At 37.1% G+C, this 25,890-nt stretch overlaps 1 protein-coding gene across 2 annotated transcripts in view; it reads left to right on the top strand.

Moving 5' to 3' along the window:
* helz2b (helicase with zinc finger 2b) overlaps positions 1-25,890 on the top strand; it is a 49,482-nt gene that overhangs the window by 5,835 nt on the left and 17,757 nt on the right. Inside the window, exons 1-5 of one of the 2 annotated variants that reach the window (XM_051699436.1) lie at positions 2,675-2,777; positions 8,123-8,720; positions 14,208-14,315; positions 14,704-15,224; positions 25,176-25,829. In XM_051699436.1, coding sequence (XP_051555396.1) covers positions 8,205-8,720; positions 14,208-14,315; positions 14,704-15,224; positions 25,176-25,829 — 1,799 coding nt within the window. In that variant the 5' untranslated portion in view covers positions 2,675-2,777; positions 8,123-8,204. Of the gene's footprint in view, positions 1-2,674; positions 2,778-8,122; positions 8,721-14,207; positions 14,316-14,703; positions 15,225-25,175; positions 25,830-25,890 lie in introns of those variants that run through there. The other variant, XM_051699437.1, reaches the window with a different exon arrangement.

Here is a 25,890-nt window from a genome sequence, read left to right as displayed (position 1 = left end):
AAACTACACAATTATGACTAAGACATTATAGATATTACAGTCTCATTTTCTGTTAATGCATGATCTTCTGTAAAGCTGCTTTGAAACGATGTGTGTTGTGAAAGGCGCTATACAAATAAAAATGACTTGACTTGACTTGACTCTAGGGAGAATTACAGTCTCACTCTTTGTCTCCATGTAAAGGCCCTTTCTGTGAATGCTTTTAATGGAATAGAGTCAGACAATGCATGATTTGTCTGTGTCAAGGAATGATGAGTTAATGCTTTTAATAGAACAGAGTCCGACAATACATGATTTGATGCAGACAATATGTGGAATTGGGAGTATTGGGATGAATCAGGATGCATGCGTCAAGAAGAAGTCTCAAGGATAAAAAAAAAAAAACACCACCTGTGGCAGCACACACACATTTCTCCATATCACAGGTATGTGTTGTGTGTGACCAATAAACTGAAATAAGGGAAATCATTTAATATACTAATCAAATTAATGCAGAAAGTAATGATTGTTAGTTAATATAAAATATGTAACCATATGAAGTGATTACAGTGTGTTTTATGCATATCAAATAAAATAGTTATGCTTTTGCCACGACTGAAGTAAGTTAAGCCAGGATGGCCTGTTAGAAGGAGTGATTACATAAATAATTGAGGCATAAGATTTTATTGGATATTATTGGATGATATCATGGGTTAATTTTATTTGGACGAAGAGGCCATCCTCAAAGAGAACAGAAACTGTATAAAAAGGCATGTTCTAAAATTTAACTTCAGATGCTCCATGGAGCACCTCGGATTTGTTACTCTGTAATAAAAGTCTATTTTTGGAATCAGAAACTTTGTGCCTCCTAGAAGTTTTTGACTCGACTACAATTCGAAGGCTGTTTTGGAGAATCTGCCACGACACTGTCGAAGCATAATTTTCTGTAAAGCTGCTTTGAAATTATGTGGATTGTGAAAAGAGCTATACAAATAAAAATGACTTGAATTGATAAAAATTAAATCAAGAGAACACAAGATACATTTCTCTTTATTTCCCTGTCATTATAATCCACATGCAAAGAAATTTTCTTTTAGGGGAAGGTCTGTGCTATGTCCCGATTTAGATAGAGATATGGAGTCTGTAATTTATTATTTTAGCCTATTTTGCAGTTTTTCAATTCAACTTTTCACTAAAATTGTTACATTGATAATATTATTTGAAATAAACTTTTTTTTTTAATTAAATTAGAAAAACTGCGCACACACAAACATTTTCTCTAGACTTTTAGACCACACTGCTGCATATCACAGTCCTTTTTGGTGATCTATAGGTACTGTCACACCTCCGTCGATCTCCTCCATCACCCACTCTAACTCTCCAACATTCTAAATCCATAATCATTCAATTATCAGCTACACCTGTGTCCAATATCATCATCATTAAGGACTCTATACACAGTATACTCTCCTTTAGTTCACACACAGTGTCTTGTCTCATCTCTATGAACTCAGACCGCATTGCTCTTCCCACAGAGCTTGTTGTTATTTCTATTCAGTGTGTAGTGTTATTTCTTGTGTCCTTGTTATTCTTTCCTGTTGAACTTCATTAAAGATTCCTGCAGTTGGGTTACTAATTCTGACTGTCTCTGTCTTCATTCCCGACAGTACAGTATATATTCATAGGCATGTACTGTGCAAACGACTTAGGCACATAAGATGTTTCAAAAAAACATTTGTTTTAAAATGGTTATTTATATCTTCCGCTTTAATGTGTCAATAGAAAATATAAATTTTAGACATTTATTTTGTGACTAGAAGAACAGGGAGCCCTGCAACAGATGGCATGGCCCCCAGAGCCTCCACTGAACATCCAGTCAGTATGGGATTACATGAAGAGACAGAAGCAATTGAGGCAACCTAAATAGATAGAACTGAATATCTGTGGCGAATTCTCCAAGAAGCTTTGAACATCCTATCTGCCAACAACCAAGAAAAACTGTGTCCAGGTGCAGGCTAGGAGAACTGGTGCTGTTTTGAAGGCAAAGGTGGTCACACCAAATATTGATTTAGATTTTTTTATGCTTGCTGGACTTGAAATGAAAACTATTAATGGCTTTTTTATTTTTTATTTTAAGAAATCCTCACTATGCAACATTTTTCACAAGTTCCTAAAACTTTTGCACTGTATATACTTCCTAAATGTATCTTTCTGATTAATCTCTTTGACTGGGATTCTGTAATTTGATTTTTCTTTATTATTCAATTAATTTACTAAATTGTGAAAATACCTAATTATATAGTATATTTGATTTAGTATGACAACAACACATTATTAAGATGTATGTTATACATTCTGTATAAAATGGCCCCTTTTAACAATTTTTAATTTTGTGCTACAACAACTAAATTAGTATGTTTCTATTTACAGTTTTCCCCATGATACTAAATTGGATGTTGCATCATCGTCCTGTATGCTACATGCTAATCTTATATATAAATATGTTACAATTTAAAAATAAAATATGGCTACAAATCTCCCATCCACGCCTAATTATATACAATTGATTATAAATAACTTTCAATTACGTCGGAAAATTGTGAAAATCCTACAGGTATTGCAACTACTAGGTGGATGTATGCATAGAATCGACAGAGGGAAGGGCAAAGGACACTCATTTAGCCCTCTGACACCTAGGAAAACGAAACTTAAGGCAGTGGCTGAAGGTACAGTAGGATACAGAATACAGCTGTGTGGAATTAATGTCCGAGGTGGTTCAGATGGCAGCAAGAGTGCAGGTAACATAAAGCTATCTTCGTCAGAAATGTAAAATGTGGGTTCAGATATACATTTAACAGTTTTATTTGCGTGAAAATGATTGGCGATCCTTTTTAGGCGTGCTGCTTTTTCCCCCTTCGCGTATATTTAAACTACGCTCTTAATATTCAATATAATCGTCTTTCATTATTTATTTTAAACATTGGAGTGTTTTATTTACCTGGGTTTATTTTACAGGCTATTTTCATAATGTTACATTTTCATAATACTGCAAATTTAATATTAAAACAGAAACAACTTCAGGGAGGAGGACTTTCTAAAGAAGTCAAACTGGTAGACTATTTCCTGTTGCTGTTATCACGAAAGTTCATTGATTACTTCTGCTTACGGGGACTTTTTGGCACTGTTCAACAACATAGTTCCTGTAAGGCAACATGTCAGAGATGGGTGCATCATTATTGTAAGGATGCCCAGCAACTGCCTCTGTGCTCTGATACCTGATTCCTCTGTGTGTGTCAGTGGATAAATATGCAATGAAATATTTCTTATGCACCTGTGCAAATTACTGTGTTTGCATAGTTCTTTCATCAACAGTATTTACCAAGGCATTTAGCATAATTTTAATCTTAAATGCTATTTAGACATCCATGACTTTTTGAAATAATCCTTACATGACATGCAGCACTGTTTATTCACCCTGGCAAAATGTTGAGAGACCATATACTCTCATTTACAGCAGGGCTATTCAACTTCAAAGACAAATGGCCAAATCTCTGGGGCATGCGGGCCAAGCCAGAATAGCATGTTAACATAAAGCTTAGTTATTGTGTTATAAAAAGCCTATAATATTTGTTCACTATAGAAATAAAACATAGATAATTTTTTTCTTTACAGCAGGAAATAAAAAAATAAAAAATGAAATTAAAAAATCAACTAAAAAGTGCTTTAAAATTGGAGTAAATTAGATATGATGGTAAAATTGTATTGAACAATAAGTGTGAAGTTTGTTAAAGATGCATTGACTTAAACTTTTGACTTTTCAAATCGAAAATTGAATTTCTTGACCAAATTAAAGAATATAACTTTTCTGTTTCTCCGAACTCACACTTGTCATTCATCCATTTTAGTACTTTAATCTTCCCATTTTGTCAAAATTATGGACTATTTTTAGCGCAACTTCTGAAAGCATCTAAAAACGTGGCGCTTCTCCACAAGACACTGTAAAAACAGAGAGACCTGGCGTGACATCTGTCTAGCACAAGTTTACACATGAAAACAATTGGAAAAACAGCGCGATCAGACACGAAAGGTATTTGGCATGTGGACAGCTCCTAAAACAAATGACAACCTCACATGGGCCAGTGAAAATGTCTTAAGGACCAGATTTGGCCCGTGGGCCACCAGTTGAATTGGCCTGATTTACAGGCTTAAGACTAAGGAGAGTTGTGGGATGCCAGTCTAAATGATGCTTGACACAAACTTGGTCTGTGTAACAGTTTAAATGTTTAAGTCTTGTTGCTAGGTGTTCTGACAACTTGCTAAAGAAATAAGCCAGTCTTTTGCTTTGTCTCCAACAATGTTATTATAGTTAACGAAAATGAAAACTAAAACTAAAATCATTTTCGTTAACTGAAATAAAAATAATAACTGAAATTATTGGAAAAAAACGAAACTAAACTAAAATACTTTTTCATAACTCCAAAACGAACTAAAATAAAATAAAAATGATCTCAAATTCATTTTAGTTTTAGTTTTTGTTATATTAGGGTGAATATGGGCAAAGTGGGACACTTTTGGAAATGTTACTTTTCTTGACACTTTGAATAATTACCTAAATGACACATAACCTAAGATTATACCTTTAAAGAAAGCTCAGGATGTCTTCTTCCTTTGTCAAAAGCAAAAATGACGAAATATTCAATACTGGGATGTAAAACCTTTGAAGACCCTCTTTTGAACAAATCCCAGATTATTTTTAAGCAGTACTGGTAAAGTGGGACAGAGGAAAAATGATTCTCTAGAAAATATCTACATCTATTTGGAATACATTTTTATATTTTCATATACACTTTCACATCATAACATTAATTCACTTATAATTTTTTATAACCTTAACTAGATTTACCTCAAATTTCTGTAATTTTCTTTACCATTGCTTTTCCCATCAGTGTTCATGAAATGAGCTCTGCCACACATCCCAAAGTAAAAACATAAATTTAAAACTTCAAAAAGATGAAGAGACAGTTGACCCTAAAATGAAAATTCTCTCATCATTTATTCACCCTCATGCCATTCTCTCTTCTGCTGCACATAAAAACAAAGATTTTTAGAAGAATATTTCAGCTCTGTAGGTCCATACAATACAAGTCAACAGGGTACAAAACTCTGATGCTCTAAAAAGCATATAAAGGCAGCATAAAAGTTATCCAAGTGGTTTAGTCAATGTCTTCTGAAGTGATCTAATCTGTTTTGGGTGAGAACAGACCAAAATGTTGGCAATTGCAGTCTACAGGACCGATCATTATTTCAAGCTTGATTACACTTACTAGAAGAGTCTGCAGAGTGCTAGATGGCGCTGGGAAATATAATCAAGCTTGAAATCATGACTGCCAAGGAGACAGCTGATGTCAAGATTTACAGTAAAAAGTACTTAAATATTGATCTGTTTCTCACCCACACCTATCATATCACTTCTGTAGACATGGATTTGACCACCGGAGTATTATGGATTACTTTTATTTTACATTTTTTTATTAAGTTTTAATCCCTTTTGACTTGCATTGTATGGACCTACAGAGCTGAAATATTCTTTTAAAAATCTTTATTTGTGTTCAGCAGAAGAAAGTCATATGCATCTGGGATGGCGTTAGGGTGAGTAAATGATGAGAGAATTTTCATTTTTGGGTGAACTATCCCTTCGATTTTTTTACTCCCCAAAGATTAGATTAGTAATGATTGATAATTATCTAAGGAAATACACATGGATAAAATGTGGATCAAGCTTAAATGTCCTTTGTCACTTTTCCCATAATCACCCTATTTTATACAATTTGCAACATTTACAATCCACATTAAACATGAAAATACCACTAGATAGAGGTAACACAAGACTTCCCTGAGAATTGAAATGATATTAGACTTTTTAAATTACACCAGTAAACACTCTAAACTAAACTAAAACTGACAGACAAACTGTGAAAAATAACGAAAACTAAACAAAATTAAGACATATTGAATATAAAATAGAAATAAAAACTAAATTAAAAATCCAAAACTATAATAACACTGGTCTCCAATCCAAGGCATGACCCCAGCTTTTCTTTCTTGCACAACCTCAAAAACTATAGATCTGAGCAGCAACTACAGAACACTTCTTTCTACAGTGGATGTTCTGTGGTATAAAATAAGCATTTGTGGCATAATGTTGATACCACAACATTTTTTTTGACTTGTCCCTTATTTACTTAAAAAAAATAAAAAATAAAAAAAAAGAATGTTACAGTTTTTAAACCTGGAATATAATTTATATAAAAATTAATATAGACCTCACAGAAATTGTCACAACTTTTATTTTTGTTATTGTGATCAGGGGCGGACTGGCCATAGAGAGAACTGGGACTTTTCCCGGTGGGCCGGCCATGAAACGGGCCGCCACACAGTGGCGATTTCTCAGGGCCAGTAAAGCCTTCTCTGCTGGCTTAACATGCCTAATAAATAAATATTTTTTTTCATCCTTTTATTCTCATTGACATTTTTGTATTTTCAGCTCTTACCACTCCTAAGTCATCTACAAATGAATAGCAAAAAACAAAACGTTTTTTAGAATTTATTCCTCAATGCTTACAAGCAAAGTGTGACAACTGTTTCACAAATCACATGCCCGAAGCCATGCTCCTTATCTGAAGCACCGGGTGAGTCTGAGCTCCACCCCGTCAGGCCTTCAGAATTTCCTCAGAATCCCTCAACAGTGCAAATGAATGCGCATCTAATGTCAGATTGTCAGATTCATCAGCCAATCAGATTGATTTATTTGTTCTTGGTGGGTGTGGTCTTTAGGATATGTCCCAGTCCAGGCCTTCTAGATGGCCTTGAGTGACGCAATCACGCTTTAAGTGATGTAATTTGAAAGCCAAGAGTGCGAGATCTGTCTGACGAGTCGGCTGTCATCACTGCTGGTATTGCCGTTGAGAAAGAGATCCTTATGGATTTAAAAACCTAAGATGTTCTACATGATCGTGCAATTGATTAATTAAACAGGAAAGGAGGACTGATTTTCACTTCAAGCAAATTGGTAAGCGCTTTTGCATTGTTATAGCAACATCAGGAGTTTTCTAAGTGTAAATTAGGCTGCTTGAGCATTCAGTGTCGGATCATGTTTTAAAAAGTAACCGTGTACCCTGACGAAACCAAATTTATTGCAAGCAAAATTTAAATCGCAAATATTATTAGAGAGCTTTTTCTTGGTATTAGACCTCCTTGCTTCTGGCTTTCGTGCGTGGACATGTTTTTAAAATGTCAATTGGTATTATTAGTTGACTGCCTCGTAATGTATGATGTGCATACGGTGTCTTATTGATTGTGAAACTGTGTTTTCTTAATGGCTTGAATCGCATTGAAGGCCTAGACTTAAAATGCATGGTTATGCTGAACATGCTGCGACAGGCTGAAGAGGGCCGCAAAACTATCGTGTATGTAAATTAATGTGCTTTTTGTCATTTTTTAAGATTAAAAATGTTTAATTATTAAAAAAAAAAAGAAAAAGCAAAGGATCAATTTTCAACCATATTAATTACGCAAAATGTGTAATGCGTAGACAATACTACAGTATTGTGAAACATGAAATGTTGCATTTGGCACAAAGCAAGACATCTCATGTAACTAAAAAAAAAATGCCTTTTGAAAGATGCTAACCAATGTTTATTTAATTGGCAAAGGTGATCTAATTATATAACTTAAACCTTTATAAATTAAAGCTATTAATTTTTGGGGGGCGAAATTTTACAAAGATTGATTTGTGTGTGTGTGTGTGTGTGTGTGTGTGTTTGTGTGCATGTGTTCAATGTTAAGTGTTAAATCCTTCTAAAATCATTGTTTATACCTGCTGGACCTCCCCTTAACTGTTCAAAGCTCTAAATATTGAATTAATTATTCTGTTTCATTAATGGCCATTTATGTTCTTTCATTAATGTGAATGGCATTAGTACAGTGTCTCTGTTATGTGAGCAGCACAGGGGCTGTTCAATGAGCTATCAGCAGTGTTCTTGACATTCTTGACATTCTCTCAACATGTAAAGCTGCTTTGAAACGATGTGTTTTGTGAAAAGTGCTATACAAATACAAATAACTTGACTTGTTCTCACCATAGGTTGAAGCTGCAGCAGTCACTGAAGCCATGGACTTGATGATCAGATGAACTGCCAGTCGATGTTGTTCATGTCAGACTGGGTATGAGTAAGTCCATAGCAATGGCTACAGCACAGTCTAGAGATGATCAGCTGCAGCAGTTCATGCAGTTGTATGAGCTGAGAGCTGCATGTCCAGTTTGCACTCATAAACTCTCCCGCATTTCCTACGCCATCATCTCAAAGCCTCACTGTTGCACTCAAGATCTGCTGCTAGTCAGAGCAAAGGTCAAAGGTCACAGATGGAGCCGTGTATTTTGCCGGCCTTCTTACCCACGACCTAGTCGATATGAAGTATGCTGGTTTTTTAAGGAGGATGTTGGGTGCTGTGTGCATCGTGACAGGTGCACTTTTGCCACTAGTACAGAGGAAGCTGCGGTGTGGAACTTGCAAAAGCACACAAAACTTGACCACAAACGCTTAATTCATCTGATCAATCAGAGAGAGCAACTGACTGAACAAAACCAGCATGGGGACGGTCAGTCGAGTTCTCAAAATCTCTCACTGTACCAGGAGAAACTGCTAGAAGAGTACAGATGCAGCAGCAACGAGATCTGTATTGTGAGTTAATTGAAATACTGCACAACACAACTACACACAACTAGGGCTGTCACGATTATGACATTTGGCTGATGATTAACTGTCAAACAAATAATTGCAATTATGATGATTAATTGTCTCTAATGTTTTTCTTGATTAATTGTCATATACAGTGGATATAAAACATCTACACACCCCTGTTAAAACAGCAGGTTTTTGTGATGTACAAAATGAAACAAAGATAAATCATATCAGACTTTTTGCACCTTTAATGTAAAAATTACAACCTATGCAATGCCACTGAAAGTGGCACATTTCAGATAAAAAAACTTAACTGCATAAGTGTGCACACCCTTTTATAATTGGGTATGTGGCTGTGTCAGAATCAACCAATCATCAAGCGCATGTGAAATAGTACACACCCGTCTTCACCTGAAGTGACTCTGATTAACTCAGTTGTTCTTGAAGGATGTTTCTGACATCTTCTTGGTTGCATGGTACTACAAGAGCCATAGGCCACAGAGAGCTTACAAAGCATCAACTGGATCTCATTATTGAAAGGTATCGCTCAGGTGAGGGCTACAAAATTTTTTCCAAGGCATTAGATATACCATGGCACACAGTGAAGACATTCATCAACAAGTGGAGAAAGTATGGCACAACAGTGACATTATCAAGAACAGGACGTCCCTCCAAAATTGATGAGAAGATAAAGAGAAAACTGGTCAGGGAGGCTGTCAAGAGGCCTAGAGCAACATTAAAGGAGCTGCAGCTCTTTCTGGCAAGTACTGGTTGCTCCTTACATGTGACAACTATCTCCCGTATTCTTCATCTGTCTGGGCTATGGGGCAGGGTGGCAAGACGCAAGCCTTTTCTGATGAAAAAAAAACAAACATCCAAGCACGCAAAACCTATATCCTGTCTCCCAAAACCATGTGGAAAAATGTGTTATGATCTGATGAGACCAAGATTGAACTTTTTGCCCAAAATTGTAAAAGGTATGTTTGGTGCAAAAACAACACAGCACATCAGCAAAAGAACACCATACCCATGGTGAAGCATGGTGGTGGCAGCATCATGCTTTGGGGCTGCTTTTCTTCAGCTGGAACTGGGGCTTTAGTGAAGGTGGAGGGAATCACGAATAGCTCCAAATACCAGTCAATTTTGGCACAGAACCTTCTGGTGTCTGCTAGAAAGCTGAAAATGAAGAGATCTTTCACCTTTCAACATGACAATGATTCTAAGCACACATCCAAATCAACAAAAGAATGGCTTCAGGAAAAAAAAAAAAAAAAAGGATTAATGTTTTGGAATGCCCCAGCCAGAGCCCAGACCTGAATCCTATAGAAAATCTGTGGGGGGACCTGAAGAGGGCTCTCTTGCCCTCGCAATTTGACAGATCTGGAATGTTTTTGCAAAGAAGAGTGAGAAAATGCTCCCAAGTCAAGATGTGCCAGGCTAATAGACTCTTATCAAAACAGACTGAGTGCTGTAATAAAATCAAAGGGTGCTTCAACTAAGTATTAGTTCAGGGATGTGTACACTTATGTAGTTAGATTATTCTAAGTTTTTTTTTTTTTTTTTTTTAAATGTGTCACTTTGGTTTTCAGTGGCATTGCATAGGTTGTAATTTTACATAAAAATTCTGATATGATTTATCTTTGTTTTTTTGGGGGGGGGATTTTTCCCCTTTTTCTCCCAATTTGGAATGCCCAATTCCCAATGCACTCTAAGTCCTCGTGGTCGCATAGTGATTCGCTTCAGTCCAGGTGGCGGAGGACGAATCCCAGTTGCCTCCGCGTCTGAGACAGTCAACCCGTGCATCTTATCACATGGCTTGTTGAGCACGTTGCCACGGAGACATAGCGCGTGTTGAGGCTTCACGCCATCCACCGCGGCAACCATGCTCAATTCACCACGCGCCCCACCGAGAACAGACCACATTATAGCGACCACGAGGAGGTTACCCCATGTGACTCTACCCTCCCTAGCAACCGGGCCAATTTGGTTGCTTAGGAGACCTGGCCAGAGTCACTCAGCACGCCCTGGGATTCGAACTAGCAAACTAGCAAACTCCAGGGGTGGTAGCCAGCGTAGTTTACCACTGAGCTACCCAGGCCCCCATTTATCTTTGTTTAATTTTTTACATCACAAAAACCTGCTGTTTTAACAGGGGTGTGTAGACTTTTTATATCCACTATAATTGTCATATTTTTTAAGGTGTGCTTCAAACACATTAAGAAGTCATTTTCCATTCACATTAGAATGCCCAAATAAGATAATTTTAAGTGAATATACTGTATAAATGCCATGTGCGTCATTCAGTTGAACTCCGAGTCCGTGTGTCACTGAGCCGCACAGTGGACATCAACCAGCTCTGAATATTCGCGGTTGTCTCAAATATCCGCGGTTAGATCAAATAACCACGATCAGACGGTTATTTAATAATCGCGACAGGAGTACACACAACAAAACACATAAACACAACTAAATTATGTTTACATTTGCGTGACATGATGTTGAAATGATTTTTGGGTGTAAACAAATCCCTTTAAGATTAACATTATTACGCATTGGAGGACGAAAAAAGATAAAATAAAAAATATGACAAAATCCACTGTAAATAAAATGAGTCATTTTTCACAACATGAAAAATGTACAAAGCAATGTACGACAATATCTGCATGTAAACAGCAGTGTTAACTTGTTAACTAAGGTAATTAGTTCTAATATTTAATGTAATGTATTTTTTTTATTATTATTATTATTTTTATTTTTTTTGTCAAAAAGTAGTATAATTAAATTTTAAGTTCTTGTAATCATATTACATTTACTGACAGTGAGATATATCTAAAGGATATATCTAAGGACTAAGTCCTGGAATAAACCTTGTATAAGTCTTGTCTTTGTCTAATGAACTAAGTAAGTAAATGGAAAAAAGTTAAATTACAGAGATGTGTCGAGATGATGCCTCAAAGTTGGAGATCATATGCGAAGAGCTAGAGAGCTGAAGTGTTATTCTGACACCCAGATATTCATTAAGGTCTTTATACCCTCTTGAGACTGTGCCAGCAGGCATTTCCTTTTTAGGTGCAGAACGTTCTGCACAATGATGCAATAACCCTAAGTGTCAGGTCAGGTGGTTATGACATATAGAAGTGTGAAAATTGTGGTTTGAGTGGAAAGATAGGCTATAGCTCCACTCGTACACTTATTTATGCAAACGACTCCTAAAATTTACTTATCTCAACGAAATACGAGGACAGGTGTCTCGAAACATATCCTGTTGTGTACTAGGTCTATGTCTGCACGGTTCTTAGAACAATAGCAGACATAATCTATGCTCTCTCGTTCCAGCTCTGAAACCTCATCAGGTCAAAAGGGTTATCAACAGGTCAAAAGGGTAACAAACTCATATACTAGAAGTCCAAATACATTTGGTCTCACACGTGCATTTAGTTCTCATGGGAACATTGGATACATAAGGCATCAAGCATGAATATAATGATAGTAATACAGTGATGATATAAATGAATATAAAACTGAGTACATAAGTGCGAATATATGAATATGATTGCATAGCTTCTGATACAGTTGATTTCAAGCATAATATCAATAAGCAAAAATATAAAATATAGGAAAGACTCTAGCCACTTGTATCACTGACTTTCATTCAAAAATCTTTCTTCTGCTGAACACAAATGAAGAATATCTCAGCTCTTACTTACACTTGTAATATTCATGAAATCATTTCACATTTGTATGTAAATGCTTGCTTGTTTACGTAGAGAATGTTGATGACAATGAATGTCATGTCTCTTGCACCGTTTTCAGGATATAAAAGTTCATGATTAAACATGCACTATTTTTGAGCGGGAAGTCGTAAGAATCCTCCACACAAAGGATTGTAAATCAACTTTGAATAGGACAGAACAATCGACCATGTGACTCTGAAAAGCCACTTCTGATTTGCTCAGGACACCTTTGGGGTGCGGCCAATTTCAGTTCAAAAAGTTTCCTACCGAGCAACAATGCTCTCCTCTTCTGCTCTTAGAACTCTCTTAGAACTCCTCTTGGAATGGTCTCTTGGTCCTGTCTCTTGCTCTTCAGCTTGGCAGCCTCCGTGCCATGTAGAGTCCAAGGAAAACTCGGGACTCTCCCGAGGAAGCCTCTCACACTCTGCTCTATGGTTCACACACCCAACGGGAGTCATCCATCGACCCAACAGATATCCCGATCTAAGAGAGGTTCAAAAAATTGACGGAACTAACTTTTGACTAATAGCCAAAGAACCAAGCAACACAAGAAATGCAATGCAAGGAAACGCAACGACACACAAGTACATCTCCAGACTTTTGCTCAAAGTGCTGGTGTATTAGTTAAATACTTTGGATAATCCGATTGCAAATCGATTTAGACTCAAAGAAGGATAAATGGTTCTGAAGGCATTGTCAACTGACTCCATAAAGTTCATTTTCTCTGGATTGATCATTTATTTCACATTCTGTCACTACTCACCAACCTGTTTCATGTTGTATGTGTTAGATTAGTTTTATGTTTAGAATAGCAATAAAGTTTGTCTGTATTCAAAGATAATTTGACTGTGGTATATTTTGATAAATAATCTCATGTTTTTAAAGATTTTGCTTCAAAGCTATACCTAAATATCTGTGATATTATTTTCAATAAGCCATGAGAATAATATTACTCCAATAAGTGAATTAATCATAATTCCTTTATTAAAGCTAATTTCTTACAATAGAAATTGTGAGCGGATACAACAAGACATTTTATTACGATTTTAAAGGTGGAGAATTTTATTCAGACAAATAATCTAGTTATTTGTCATTTATCTAATTTATAATGGTTGTCGAACGTGACTAGTTCCATTATAAATTTCCTTACATAATAATGATGTAGAATAAGAACAGTTTAATTTAATTCCTAGCTCACACATACTGTTTTCCTACATATAATGGTGGGGGTACACAGGCACTTTAACCCATCCCGTGTACATTTATACTACCAAATTTCCTTACAGCAGCTATGTTATGTTTTCTGTTGTTAATATCATTGGTGGTCCTGTTGAAGAGAAACAAAATGAGTTTTCACTTTAACGACCCACCTTGCGCGTGCAGCCTAACTACTGCTCTCAAAAGCTCAAAAGCTCAAAAGCTTGCGTGGAGTCTGTCTCATGAATGTGCACAGGAGATCAACTGTTGGTCAAGTGCTTCACTTAATAATACATTAGATTTCGGTTTGTTTCTAACCAAAACTTATCGTATTCCTTCAGAACAAGACATGAGTCACATACTTTTTTTGAGTAACTTACCCAACACTAAAGAGAAGAAAATTAGTCCTCTCATCATGCAAATAACAAAATTAAATCTATAATGAACTTTGCACAGTTGTGCTCAAATAAAGGAAAATAATTAATAACAAACTTAAAAGTTTCCATTAATGCACAGCTATGTTTTTCTTTTACTGACATATGTTTGTGATTTGCAGATCTCCGAGCAGGTGGATGATGTGTGTGTTACACAGGATCAGAGTCTGTGTGTGGACTGTTTACAAACAGATAGTGAAATCATATGGAAATTCAAAATCACCACTGAGGTCAGAGATACACCCAACCATATGTTTACTTAGCTATCTAAACGGGGACACACCATAGACTTCTGTTTTCCATAAAGCTAATTACTAACCTAACCAATATCCAAACCATAATTCTAAAAGAAAACTTTTTGATGGCTTTTTAGATTTGTAAAAACATCATCTCCTTATTTATTCATTTTCTTTTTATTTATTTTTTTACAATTGAGGACATACAAAATATCCCATAAGAGACATTTATTTCCCCCCAAATAAAGATGTTTTGTCAGATGTAACTTAACTGTCCTCAAACTTTAGCTAAGTAACCACATACACAGCATACATTTTGTCTTTATATGTGCATGTATGTATTTGTGCTTACATGTATGTGTTTTTTTATATGCTGGTGTAGAGGTCCTTGGCTCATGTGGCTCTGCTGAAAGTGGAGAGTGGTGCAGTTTTCTCTTTGGGTGACAGTTTACAGAACACTTTCCCACCAATCACACACACTGCAGGCCACCACCTGCGCTCCTCTCTCTCCACTTATGAGCTGAGTGTGTGTTTCCTGTCATTTCGCCCTGGTGTGTATGAGCAGTGGCTGGTATTTGACTTTGAAATCCGTCCAGTTCTGCTCAGAAAACTCAAGGTGAGAGTCGGTCAGCAGTTCCATACCCAGCCAGTTGAGGCAGAAGAGAAGGAATGTGCTGAGATTCTTTCAGATGAACGTTGGAACAGAGGGAACAGGGTCATCGTGCCCTTCTATGCCAGGAAGGAGGATGAGCAGCTTCTTAGTAAATACAAACCACCCCAGATGAATCTCCAGTTCAGTCTCTATACAGATCATAGTTCCACACTTCACCAAGACAACTACAGAGAGAGAGCTCACTACTTCCTGTTCAAAGAGGAAATTGCAGAAGAGAAGCTCATTAGCAGGTGGGTCAATGACATGATGCCTTCTTATTCTGTCCTTCTGTACTTTTTCATTTTTTTAAATAATATAAAAATGTATTAAAAGCAGCATGTACTGTATATGCAGGACCTCTAAAATATACACTCACTGAGCACTTTATTAGGAACACTATGGTCCTTATAATGTGCCCGACGTGGTCTTATGCTTTTGTAGCCCATCCGCCTCAAGGTTCGACGTGTTGTGCATTCTAAGATGCTATTCTGCTCACTACAATTGTACAGAGTGGTTATCTGAGTTACCATAGCCTTTCTGTCAGCTTAAACCAGTCTGGCCATTCTCCATTGACCTCTCTCATCAACAAGGCATTTCCGTCCACAGACCTGCCGCTCAATGTGTTGTTTTTTTTGTTGTTGTTGTTGTTGTTTTTGGCACCATTCTGAGTAAACCCTTGAGACTTTTGTGCATGAAAATCCCAGGAGATCAGCAGTTACAGAAATACTCAAACCAGCACGTCTGGCACCAAATATCATGCCACATTTGAAATCACTGAGATCAAATTTTTTTACCATACTGATGGTTGATGTGAACATTAAGTATTTGCATGATTTTATGCATTGCAGTGCTGCCACACGATTGGCTGATTAGATAATCACACAAATAAGTACTGTAGGTGTACAGGTGTTCCTAATAAAGTGCTCAAGGAGTATATGTTACAACTTTTAACTTTCCCATGTTTATTAGGTATGACTTATTTTCACTTTGAAAGGTGTTAAAACATGTGGTGCGACTGTCCACCCATCACTTCTCTTTTGATAATCTATTTAAAAGCACTTAAAAAGGTTTTTAACTTCAGTGTTTTCATGTTTGGCATAATTCCATAACTGTTCTGCATTGTTGAGCAAAACCCTGATGCAATTTCATTATTATTTCCATCAAAATACATAATTATTGTTTTGTGAAAAATCATGCGGTGCGACTAACAGTATGGGTGCTTCTCATTTCTTAAATTGTGCATCTTTGTTTCCTCTGAGGAAACTTCTTGAAGTTGTCTTTGGAAGACATTTTGGTCGAAGCACCTGATGCATGCATAAATTCTCCTCCCCGTTCACATCTGACACACCATTGCTGTTTAAATCAACTATAATTGTCACATACTTTAAAAATGCATCTTGAATTATTAGATTTATTGTGAAAATATCAATTAATCAAATTTCAGCAACATAACAGCAAGCTCTTCGAGGTAATGCTGCTGTGCAGAGACAGCACTCTGAAGTGAAGTGAGTGAGCAGGACATTTCATTTTACATTTTACAAATCCATCTTGCTTCGATTCCTCCGTCCTCGATTCCATTATTTCCTAAAAGGGAGAAGTGAGGAAAGGAGGCAAGGAAAGGAAACGAGAATGCACAATTTCAGATATGAAAAACACCTAAATAAAGCCATTTTGATACTTTATTTTTGAAAAGTGTTCAAGGAGCAGAAATGACATCATACAGCAGCATGCAAATGACCTCTGGATACATGTTTAAGATCATTACCACTATTTCATTTTTGGAAAATAATCACCTTTTATACTGCTGGTGTGTTGTTGCCAAAATTGACCATCATGTGGTATGACCTCAAAACATACTGAAAATGTATTTTATCAAAAAATCTATAATTTGATTATAAAGTTCATAATGGCCTTGTAAGGAAATAATGCCTGTTTTGCTGAGGTGGCCAATTCTTTAGAAAAACATAATGTGGTGCGACCAAATATCATGTGGTGTGACATTGCTGAACATTGTCTATGATGGAAGTATGTCCTGGTTTTCAACTTTATATAATTCCATGTCTAATTCAGAAGTCCTATATATTCATTTTAGTTCATTAAAATCATTTATTAGTGTTTTTTTTTTTTTTTCACTCTTATTATTATTTATCTGGCTGGGAGTCTATGGCAGCCCCTATGTTTGGAAATGAAAACATTTCATTATTTACTCATCCTCATGTCATTCCAAAGCCATATGCCTTTCTTTCTTTGATCGAACACAATTCAGTAGTTCGCAGTTAATGAAATCCTGTATTAAGGATAGTGTAAACATGTGATAGAGGGGGAGAGAGGGATGGAAATTTTCTAAATGGGTAGAACGAGGGAAAAGGCCCGTGTGAACGGTTGGAAATTTCAGAGGATGGATGGTGGGCTTGTTGCATGTAGGGAGATGGAATTGTTGAGAAATGTGTTATTGAGTGGAGATTTTTTGAGGTGTTGTATCCTTTAATAGTACTGGGGTGGAGGTTTTTGGTTTTATTGAGTTGTGAGGTGAGGTGAAGGAGGATACGGAGTGGAGAGAAAAATCGGGAAATGGCAGATTGTAATTTAGGGCGGTCGAAGAGTTTCACCTTGAGTGGTCTCCTCCAGGGGTGGACTGGGAAGAGAAATCAGCCTGGGATTTTGCCTAGCAACTGGCCCAAAAGGGGTTCACTGTCCTTTTCTGCATATCGCTACCCCCTTCGGCATATCGTGGCGCCCTTTTTTGGCCTGTTCTGCATAACGCGGCAGCACATTTCAGCTTATCTCGGCCCATTCGGCCCGTTTCGCGACCAGTCCATTCTCCCGATGGCCAGTCTGCCTCTGATCGGCCCTAAAGTGCGTCGGCCCACCGGGAAAATGCCCGGTATTCCAGATTACCAATCCAGACCTGGTCTCCCCCAGAGAAACCTGAACACTCTCACCTCGATGAATGGTTCCTGCAGTCCGGACGCCGTCAATGGCTGCGTCCCGTAAATCTGCCTCATTCTTCCCCGAAGTTCATAACAAACTGTCTAGGTCCTGGCGCACGCCCTTCTCCGCACATTCGCACAGTGACACCATCCTCTGTAATGTGGATCACGGTGGAAGAAAACGGTTATGCCAGTGCTGTTGCATAATAAGAAAATGTGCTTATAATTGTAAAACCGGTTAACCGAAGTTTTTTTGTCAGACGGTAATCTAACCATCAAATAATCACACCGAAGCATCCCTACATTGAATATACTTTTTTTATTTATCCGTGCATTAATTTGAACTGTTATTATGCACTGTGTAATGTGTTGTAATGAAACAGTACTATTATATACTCTTACTCTGGCTGTGTTATTGGTCGGATTAAATGAACTTGCTCCTCCCGAACCTTGTTAATAAAACTAAATAAGGAGATATTTTAAAAAATGTTGCAGTTGCTAATTTACAAACAATTGTAGTTGATAGTGATGCACTTTAAAGCTTAAATATGCATAAAAGTGTCATAAAAGCAGTCCATTCAACTTGTGTGTAATATTCCAAGTCTCCTAAAGCCACACAATCACTTTGTATGGTAAACGGACACGAAATGTAAATTGTTATTTATTCTGAAATCAAATCAAATCGAGTTGTAAACAAAGGTTCGGGCGGAGCTTGTCAAGCTAGTCCTGTCAATCATAATGGAAGCATATATAAGCAGCTGCTTACCCTCACTCCCTGTCGATTCTTCCCACATCCCTCCACCACCCTTTCTCCTCCTTGATTATTAACCTTAACTAAGTTGTCCTGAAGGGAGGGGAACTTAGAGCTCGAGCCGAGCCGCATGCTCGAGCCACTCCTTTATGGACAGCAAGCCAAATTAGTTTACCCTTAACAATCTGTTTACCATTTTTCCTTCAGGGGCTAGTTGGACATGCAAATTTATGAAATAAAATTGTCAATTCATATAAACAGAATTATGTCTGTAATGATGAGTCAACGGAGTTGTGATCCATGTAAATCTGTCATTGACTCAGGTATAGTCTATGGAAATTGTAGTGGACCTGAAATTTTTCCAAAAAAATATAGTAAAATGACACAAATAATTACATTTACACATATAATTACGTAAGGTCCAAATGTCTGAGAACACTAGTGAAAACCCATTTTTCTAATTTAATACAAATGTTTTCAGCATAAAAATTTCAATGGAAAGCTAAATTGAACAATATACCTAAATTTCAGAATTTCTTAGTATTTGGCATATCACCCTTTTGCTTTAATAACAGCATGCACTCGAGCTGGCATGAACTCTACAAGTTTGTTCAGAACCTGATGGTCCATGTTATTCCAGCATGATTTGGGAATGTTCCAAAGAGCAACTTGTTTGCTTCAATGAAAGGAAAATGTTCAATGTCCCAAATTTGAGTATGTGTGATTAGTGATCTAGATCTTAAAGTTATCTTTCATTTTAAAAAAAATAAAATAAAAGATGTTCAGTGTGGTCTCAGACTTTTGTAACCCACTGTACATATTTGACACAATTTTGTAATGTACAGGTAAAACAAAGCCAATCGCTGTTACTATATGATTAGATGAAACATCAGGGCTGCCTGGTGTTTTTAAGGTTAGCTAATATAGTAAAATAATGAAAAGATGATGAGATTACAGCACAGGGAGGTGGAAAAACGGTTAACAGATTCAGTTAGTGATTGTAAAGAAAGTAATTATGTCATACAGTGAGCAATACATTTAGCTATGACTGGTCTTGTTCTTGTTATTGAATTTATTGTCATCTTTGTCTGTGCCATAGTGCCAGCCACACCCACAGATTTACTTTTTCTGGTGTTCTTCACATTTTATATTCTTCTGATGGTCTTGTGGTCTGCCCTAGGCAGGGTCACAGACTTTGTAAAGTATCTAAGCATGAAGAGCTGAAGCTGCTTGTCACATGGCAACTTCATTTCCCCTACGTTCCACTGTTGAGATATAAAGATTTTTGTTCTGAAAAATAAATGTTGTGTATTTTAATTTGACATTTAATCTTCATCACCCTCCTCTGATCCCAGAATACTGAGTTAAAATTCCAAAGTTAAAGTTCACCCAACAATGAAAATTCAGTCATTGTTTACTCAACCCTGTGTTGTTATAACCCCAAATGGCTTCCTTTCTTTTTCTTAACACAAAGGGAGAAATTTTGAAGAAATGTTGTGCTCAGTGATGTCATACAATGGCAGTTTATGGTGACCACCTCTTCAAGCTTCAAAAGTCTAATTCAGATGTCTAATAAATTATTGTGTGACTCTTGTGTCGTTCTTAAAGAATACAATAAGATTTGGTGAGAAACAAACCGAAATCTAATGTATTAAATGAAAGCCCTGCTCTGTGAAAAGCATATGGCATGTGCATGGAATGCTGGTGTGCTGGTGTCCCTACCAGGCTTTTAAATGAGCTGAACCAGCTTCATCAGAAAGACCATGCTGGTCAACAAGCTTCACCAGCAAGGTTTAGCTGGTGAAAAGTATGGCTATGCTGGCCTGCATCTCACTTGCCGGTTAAAAGAGAATGTTACACCTACCGACTGTTTTTGCAGAGTTTTCTTCAGGCGGAGGTCTGTCACACACACACACACACACACACACACACACACACACACACACACATGCACACACACATGCACACACACATGCACACACACACTGGTTCAGAATAGAGAAAAGGTGACAGACATTTCCGCTCCCTCCGCCTTTCTTTACTTTCAGTAAGCAAAACCTCCAAAGAACTCCGGTCTCCTGTACTCTCTGTCTGACCGTAGCATCTGGGCATGTATGTGTATCTACATTTAGCCTCCTCCATCTCTCTGTTTGATTGAGGACTCCAGTTCAAACAATTAAGGCTGGGCTTACAAACACTTCAGACATGTTTTGTATGTTCTGTTCTCAGGTTCGTATGCAGCTATGTTGTGCTTTCTGTTGTGCTTTCTGTTGTTAATATTGCTAGTGGTCGTGTTGAAGTGAAACAAAACAGTTTTCACTTGAACGCCCCACCTCACGAGAGGCTGCAGTGTAACTACTGTTACTCTCGTGCAAGGAGCTCTAAAGCTCGCGTGCAGACTCATGAACGTGCACAGGAGATCAATGGTCGGTCAAGAGTTTCACTTAATTATATATTAGATTTTGGTTTGTTTCTCACCAAATCTTATCGTATTCCTTCAGAACAAGGCATGAGTCACATACAATAATTTATTAGACTTCTGAATTATACTTTTGTGACCTTTTAAAACTTGAAGTGGTGGTCACCATAAACTGCCATTGTATGACATCACTGAGCACAAAGTTTTTTCACAAATTCTCCCTTTGTGTTAAGAAAAAGAAAGAATATGGGGTTAAAACAACACAGCGGTGAGTAATCTATGACAGAATGTTTTTTTGGGTTAGGTTAACTAATCTTTTCAAGTACTTGAGTATCTGCCAGATATTAAGATGGCCTCGAGTCTGACAGTGTCAGAAAGGTGTAATCACTGAATTGAATATAAAGGTCATTGAATGCAAACAGCGGACTGGCCGTCGGGAACACCTGGCCGCTGGGTAATTTGGGTTGGCCCGTTTCTGCACAAGTACTGGCCCGTCCTACAGGCGAGATAGGCGGCCACCCTGGGCTCCAACATGCCCACGCGAGCCCCAATATAAAGTGAATATTAAAAAAAGTCTGTAAGATAAAACCATTATAATGGCTGTTTTCTTTTTTTTTTTTCTTTTTTTTAGCACATTACCGTGTGTGATTTACTTCCGTACCTTGTGTGGACCTCAGTATTTGACATACAAATCACAATAATGGTGACAACCAAAGACAACATATTAAGTATAAGATAAGCTCTGAATAATCACAAAATGACAAATATCTGCAAGTTACAACAAATACAATAACAGCAGCATATATAAAATCTGCAAACAGTAAAGCTGTGAGCAGTACATAGTCATTTGCATAATTTATTCATACCGCAGGGAGCTGAAGTGCGGCTTACTGAATAATGCTTACACCTGATAAAAATACAGAAAATAAGTCATGAAAATTATTAATTTGTGGCTATTTGAGGATATTAAAGGATAGCAGAAACAGTGCTTGTCAAAGCATAGGGCTTTTCACTTTTTCTCAAGAATAATCTGGGGAAGGAATTAAAACACTGCAGATAAAAAGATGCAACAAACTCACATAGAGTGAAAATATGAGCAATTAATATCTGCAAAGTTCTTTCATTTAAGAGGTATGTTAGTTTTGTTTTACACATATTAATATTTGTTTATATTTATATATGTACATATTCTGGCCAACTTTGTTTTCATTGATTTAAAAAAAATAAACATTTACACATAGTTATATGAGTAATTGACATGACATTTTAAGCATTGTCATTAGTGTCCTGCTGTGTGACACTTTCTTCATCTAACTATTTTAAACAGCATTTTATGATCTTGTATAGCTATATATTCAGCAGTTGGGCAGTGGTGGCTCAGTGGTTAAGGCTCTGGGTTACTGATCAGAAGGTTAGGGGTTCAAGCCCCAGTACTATCAAGATGCCACTGTTGGGCCCTTGAGCAAGGCCCTTGACCCTATCTGCTCCAGGGGTGCTGTATCATGTCTGACCCCAGCTTGGCTGGGATATGTGGAAGAAAATAGAATTTCACCATATATGTGTGATAAATGTAGTTATTAAATTATTTATTTGCACTTCTAGAAAAAATTTGAAAGGTGATTAAGAACTTTAAAAACTTTGAAGAAATGATGACTTGTCACAGCACCTAAAATACACACCTTCCCTTGTAGTATCATGTGCATTTTAACCTAACATCTTTATGTTGAGAAAAAAGTTTTCGGACTTGTTATTTGTCTGAGCTTTAAAGTGATTATTTTAGTGCTTTCTCTAAAAAAATCCATGTATTTTATTTGTTTTAAAGTTATGACAATTTTTTGCACTGTGGGGCCCATTGTCATGACTAGCAGTCAATAGAAATGTCTTTTTTTTTTTTTTTTTTTTTCAACACAAAAATTTGAAATTAAGCCAGAAAATTAAATCAATGAGCCAGTGTGTTATGGTATGGTGTGTTGGGGCTGGGTTTGGTGGGCCACTCTGGGCCAGAAATTCCAGGGCCACTTTTTATTCCCAGTCCGCCCCTGAATGCAAACCATATCCCTAAATAACTGATCAGGGTTCCCCGGATAGACATACTCTGAATAGAACCATGGAAATATCAGGGAATTGACGTATCAGCAAATTGGTCTGAATTAGAATTTTTCCAGTAATCACAAACTACTCGAGGTCATGGAAAAAAATCACAGAAATTCATTGGTCAAAAAGTGTAAGAACCTTGTTTATAGCATACAGAATTTGTTATGTAAATATAAACTTTGCAATGTAAATGTAAAGTCTTGAGTTGCCATGACTGGATGAAGCATGGGCAAGGCTGCAAATGCTGTTATTATGCTTTGCTAAAATAGTAAAGAGATGAAATTATTTCTGCATGGAGAAGTGAATGAACTCGATTTGACTCAATGCCAACACTTTTGTCAATGATCCAGATTAATAACTCTGAAACATTTTACTGTTTGCCCTGAAAAGCTGACAAAATAATGTTGGCCGAATTCCATAAACAGCTGCACCACTTTTGCGTGTGGTACATTATGTTATTGAAAAAACCTGCATCTTATTCACTAACCACTTTCAATCTAGTTTAAGCAGGATCAGTTAGTGCTGAAATATCTCTGTTAGGCTCATTATACTGTCGATTGTGCTTCATTCACAAAACTCTGTGCAGTTTGCCCAGCACAATAATCATCACGCTCAGTCTAAGGAAAGCAGGCGGTAAACTGAATTTTAATCAAAAGAGATGTTTGTGTACATTTCTATTGATCATGGCAGTATTTCATTAAATTATGATTAAATGAAGGAGAAGAGCTTTATCAACTGGCATATATCCAGATGTGTGGTGTAGTCAAGCACACTTTCAGTATGTTTAAGAGATGATTTATGAGTCTCAATGATGATCACAGTGATGCTGTGCAGTCTGTCAGGGTGTGTCAAATACGGTGATCTGCTGCATCCTCTGCAATATAGTGCTCAGAACGGCCGGCAAGATCAGAACTGTGCATGCTAATTGCGTTCTGCACAGATTTTGTGACCACATTTGCACCATTTCCTCATCTGTATAATTCCTTTAGTGAATAAAGCACTAAACCAGCACAGACTACAGTATATACACTAATATATAGACCGAATATATATGGTGCTTTTACTGGGTGCAATTCACTCTTAGTGAATTCCCCAATGATTTCAACACTTTTTTTCAGAGTTAAGTGAAGGCATTGATTTGAATGACTAGATGACTAAATTTTCTACCATCTTGAATTTTGACGATTTTTTTTATTTGTATCTTTACTCCAAAAAATTTGGTCCAATCTTCACCAAGGTTTGCTCTATGAGTCTTGGGGGCATTTTTACAAAGTAATGCCAACCTTAGTAGTTTCGGGAAAGCACAACATAGTTTTCAGAGAATTTCTCTATATAATAAATCTGTTTTTTACCTCTTGGAACATATGGTATGGAGTACAATGATACCCTGATCTTTTTAGATCTTTCTAAGGTCAACAAAATTGCCTGATATTTTGAATCAATTGTAAATGGTTTTCTCTATTCCTCCCACTAATTTTGTCTAATCCTCACCAAATTTGGATCAGATGTCCTTCAGTGTCTTTATAAACAGACACTCACCAGACCAATGTTTATAAGGTGCTGAGTCCAGAAAATAGCATAAAATGTAAGAAAAAGGCTTGCACACTAAAAAATATTTAATAAATAACCATGTGGTTAACATTTAGACCAACACAAGAATCTTCTTTAGAATATTACATTAAACTTTGCATCGTCTATTTTGTTTCTAGCTAGATTGAAATAGACAATGCAAAGTTGAAGGTATTGTTATGAAGAAGACTCTTGTGTGGGTTGAAGTCTGGGCCTTTTACTACAACATATTAACAAATTGTACTGTGAAAATAACAAACAGGGAGTAAAGCTATATCTTGGAAATGTTGTTTCTTACTTAAATGAAACTTGGTAAGTGACCTTGGGATCCTCTGATTGTTGGGATTGTGCTTAAGATACAATGTGGCTCTATAATTGATGCATGTAGCTAAAGTATATTGATGGTTGCTTCTGTTTGCTGCTTCTTCCAAACTTGCAGATTAAATATTTGTGGAAGCGTGTCTCTCACACAACATCTGAATGTACCAAGGGTTATTGCTGCTCCAGGGAGGCTCATTGCCACTCTCAAGGTCTCTTGCTCACTCACACCAGACTCTCCAGAAGGGCTGATGCTGAAACGAGGGGTGAAGATGGCTTTGGTGAACACCACGGCAGCAAAGGGCAACAATACTGGTGTGTCAGTGGAGAACAGAAACAGAGTGTATGAGGCGTTGGTGTGCAGGCAGGCCACGGATGAGGGTCACATCAGCCTTGAGCTGTCTGCACCTTGTGTGTCTGAGCTACAAATGAAGAAAGAAAGCAGGTGTGAAATGGAGGTTCAGTTTCAACTGAACAGACTGTGGTTCTGCCAGATGCACCAGGCTATTGACCTCCTACCAGACTTGCACTATGTTCTGCCTGACCTCAGTAACTGTTGTGTCCCTGTAAACATAACCAAACAGTCTGAACTGAACAACAAACAGCAAATCGCCCTGAACTTCATCCTTGGTAAGTGTGAGGGTAGCAAGGTTGCTGCTCCCTTGCTGATATATGGCCCGTTTGGCACTGGGAAGACACTCTGTCTCGCTTCAGCAGCCAAAAAGTTGGCCAGCCAGCCCCAAACCAGAGTGCTCATCTGCACTTATACTAACAGGTAAACTGCCAATAAATAAATAGTTATTATATATTATAAATTATTATTCCAAAGCACTGTA

The sequence above is a fragment of the Myxocyprinus asiaticus genome, chromosome 6 (genome assembly GCF_019703515.2).
Source record: "Myxocyprinus asiaticus isolate MX2 ecotype Aquarium Trade chromosome 6, UBuf_Myxa_2, whole genome shotgun sequence".
NCBI classification, from domain to species: domain Eukaryota; kingdom Metazoa; phylum Chordata; class Actinopteri; order Cypriniformes; family Catostomidae; genus Myxocyprinus; species Myxocyprinus asiaticus.
The sequence above is the reverse complement of the archived record's forward strand: the minus strand, read 5'-3'. Positions and strand labels throughout refer to the sequence as shown.